The following is a 3,963-nucleotide window of genomic DNA, read 5'->3' as shown; positions in this document are numbered from 1 at the left end:
TTAACTTTCATGGCTCAACGACCTATTTATATTGTTCACAAACTTGACGACCACTCAAGGTACTTTCCTAACTAAGATCAAACTCTAAACATAGACACTTTCCTAATATAACTCTCGCAACTTAATGTGCATATCTCCTAAATATAGACTCTCATATATTATTTTCTAATATGTCTGCACTGGGAAAACAAAACAAGCAGGAATGCAACCTTTTGGTGATTCTTTCCTAATGAACATTTTTGTGGAAGTAAAAAAGCAAGAAAAAGAAATAGACGATTTGATTGGAATACACACACTTCCTTTTTTTGTGGTGCATTGGTTTCTTTCCCAATGAACGTTCTACAAATATTGTCTACCAAGACTTTTGAGTGTGGTGGATCAATTTCATGAAGTTCTATTGTTTTTGGAAGTAAAATAGCCTGAACATCTTTTTTGTGAGCATGCAAGGATCAATGAGTAAACACTTGGAGAGGACATTAGTAGTTTTATTCAGTGGGAGAACCAAATGCATTGTAGCAGGCATGCTTGTATATGAGTTTGAAACTGAAGTCTTTATTGTTGTTTAGCTATGAATAATACTGATGGGACAAGAGAGAGCTAAAGATTGTGTATTTGTATTTGTAGGTCATCTGCCGAATTAGACTGACCGACCCTCATCCAAAAAAAGTCTCCTTGCCGGTAATTTATCTCCTTGTTTGATAAGGAAGGACTAGCTAGTTTTACTCTGCCTTATTTGGCACCTATTACTGATCTGACATGGGATAAAACTTTCTCTCTATATATATGTATATCTTGGCTAGGCCAACAGAGCTAAATCCATGAGAAGAAACTTATTTGTTTATCTAAAAAAAAAAAGAGTAATGGTAATAGTAGCAATACGAGAAGAATATCAAGAGAGTGGAACTCTACGACACCTAAACCAACAGTACGTATGATTTTCATCTTCTTCTTTCTTCTTCTTCTTCTTCTTCTTCTTCTTCTTCTTCTTCTTCTTTCTTCTTCTTCTTCTTTCTTCTTCTTCTTCTTCTTAATTAGCTAGTGTTCTCAGTTGTTTTATGTAATTCCAACTATTATTCTAAAGCATATATATACAAATTCTTTTATTTTTGATCGGTGTTGTTAAGGTGCACACAAGATGAATTTTTAGATGATTTCAATTATGTTTTTGAACAAAATTAAGTGATCATCTTCTTATTGTTGGATATGGAGTTCGTTCCTTTCTTCTCGTTATACCTAATCAGATAACGATCACTGGCATGGTTTATTTGATAATCTGTCTTTCACATGGGAAGAAGAAACCGGACCCAACCCAACTAACTATTGTACCACGTTGGACGTCATGACCCAACAAGCTAACTTAGGTCGTACGCGTAATCCGTTTTATGTGGAACTCTTAAGCTAGCGGATGCACATAACAACCCATCATATTGGCTCTTGAAGACCAACCGTTCTAACCTATTCAATTAAATTAGTTTTTATTTCAATAGGCTATTAATTTTAACGATTAGATCAATAATGTTTGTAATAAGAACATAAAATAAATTAAGATTAGATAACGTTGGTATTCATTAACTGATCTAGTTCAAAAAAAAAAAGTGATGATCGTCGAACAAAAAGTTAAGGTATATAAGCCGATCAAACCAAAAACATTTGGATGTCTTACGTTTATGATATTTTTTTTTCCATTTTCTTTTTAATTTTGTAAAAGATTTTCAACAAATTTTTTCAGTTTTCATTGGAAAGTGATACTTCCTACTAATTAGAACTGATAAGATTAGATTATATTTCCTATATAAAATATTTATTTATGAAAACAAAACAAAACATTAGAATTGATACGATTGGTTTGTTATGTGCAAACTCTTTAAAGAAATGTGTCCAAAATTATAGTCCAGTTGTACTTCTTACTCCTTCATCCAGTGTGTTATGGATTACTTTTAGGGTACATTAGTTTTAAGGAGAAAAACTACTAAGGAGGTTTTCCCTTAATTTTAAAATTGACCAACTATATATATGGATAGCTACCCTGAGAGGGAGAGATCTTTCCCGTTGCAAGGGTTTAGTTGGGCGGGAGAAGGTAAGTTGTGAGGAAATTAATAGGTACGGAATATATACACATACTGGGATCTTGTTTACTCATCCTTTATTATCTGATTACAGGTGAAAGCTATCAACCGAATGACAAGTATTAATCCCATAAGTTGGGTGGGTAAGCTATTTCGTTCACTGTATATAAAAGGTAAAACTACGACAGATTGTCAAATTGATCTCCCTCATGATATCATCCTAGACATACTTAGTAGACTTCCAGCCGAGCTTATATTCAGGTGTCAGTGTGTGTCTAGACCTTTACAAGTTTTAACCACTATCCCATTTTTTATTCACATGCAACGTCAGCGATCTACTTCGGTAATAGTTGTTCAGCTTCCTTCTTCAGAAGAATCCTCCGTTTGCGAATTCGCAAAGCTTTGTTATATGGACAAAGAGTTTGAGAGGATCGAGGAAAAATTCTTTGAATCATTATCATCACCGATTGGTTCCTCTTATTATTCTACTACCTATACAAGGTTTCTTTTGGGTTCCTATGATGGGTTTCTTATGTTCGCCAACTTTGATGGCTTGCCTCAAAATTTTTACATATGGAATCCTATAACAGAGGAACAGTTAGCAATAGAAGATACGAATACGCATGTATGCGGGTTATACTTCAATCCAGTTATAAAATATCATGAATTGTTCTATCATACTACTACTAATGGAAACGCGCATTTCGGACAATATTATAACTTCGGCGCACATAACTTAAGAACTAAGCTAAGGAGAGATGTTGGCAGGTTCCGTTATCCACCATCTAGACACAGGCTTCCTGTTATCGTAAATGGGACCTTATACTGGATGATTGATCGGTCACATGTATTATTCTCGGTTAACATAGTATCTCGTCCTCCATTTGAAGATTCTATTATGTCGTTCAATATTGAAACTGAACAATTTAGCACACTGCAACCTGGAGGGACCAAGTATAACGTCACAGAACCTGGTGGAGGCACTAGTAGGAGGATGCTGAGAATTTGTCGATTGCATTTGTCAGAAATGGATGGGGAATTATGCTTGTGTGATTTCGTAAATTTAACTAATAATCAACTTCTTTTGTCAATCTATAACCATGCAACATAGTACTGGAGTACGAGAGCAATTGTGGTTCTACCTCAGTACCATTATCCTTTGAATTTTGATCGGTCGAACAGATTTACTGCGGAAGTTGTGCAGATCAAGGACAATGAGTTGCTAGTGAGACAGGGAAGCAGACTTGTGCTTTATAATATGCTTACAAATGCTTGTAAAATTTCTGAGATGATGGGTTTTAAGGATAAAGGTATTCGAGCAACTGTTCATGCTCATAGAATTGCTTCCTTTCATTTGTGATAATAATTGCATCAATGAGGCAGAGAAGATTTGGTTGAATTGTATTGACTTGGTAAAAGAGAGTTTGTGGTATTTCTGAATGTGATTAAATCATCAGATTCTTAGGTCACAATAAGGTAATTACTAGTAGTGTCTACTTACTAGACGGGTCTAGTTATTATTTTCTACTACCAGAGATTTGGCAAATAATTTTAGGTTTATGCCGCCCATATATTTTATTAAACTTTTATTATGGCATTGGAGACAAATACTACACTTTGATCTCTCTACTTTAGATTATGATTTTAGGTTTCTAATTTCAAATGTAATTTCGTTACAATATGAGAAAAGCATCATGTTGGAAGATTCTCATACTCCCTCCGTCCCAAATTAATTGAGTTATATGTAGCTTACACAATTATTAAGGAAAGGAGAAAATGAGAGTATGTTTAAGTATTTTTTTACAATTACACCCATATGGATAATAACTAGTAAAACTTTAAAATGATTTATCTCTTAAACTATACCACGGTTTTTCGTAAAATTTATACAATTGAA

At 34.1% G+C, this 3,963-nt stretch overlaps 1 protein-coding gene across 1 annotated transcript; it reads left to right on the top strand.

The window, feature by feature from the left end:
* The first annotated feature begins 831 nt into the window (after positions 1-831).
* LOC113334456 (putative F-box protein At4g21240) lies at positions 832-3,628 on the top strand. Its single transcript, XM_026580703.1, has 2 exons — positions 832-925; positions 2,161-3,628. The coding sequence occupies exon 2, from the start codon at positions 2,179-2,181 to the stop codon at positions 3,175-3,177; it is 999 nt and encodes a 332-aa protein (XP_026436488.1). The 5' UTR covers positions 832-925; positions 2,161-2,178; the 3' UTR covers positions 3,178-3,628.
* The last annotated feature ends 335 nt before the right edge of the window (positions 3,629-3,963 follow it).

Source organism: Papaver somniferum, unplaced genomic scaffold (assembly GCF_003573695.1).
Source record: "Papaver somniferum cultivar HN1 unplaced genomic scaffold, ASM357369v1 unplaced-scaffold_137, whole genome shotgun sequence".
In the NCBI taxonomy this organism is placed as follows: Eukaryota; Viridiplantae; Streptophyta; class Magnoliopsida; order Ranunculales; family Papaveraceae; genus Papaver; species Papaver somniferum.
This window is presented reverse-complemented; position numbering and strand designations above follow the sequence as displayed.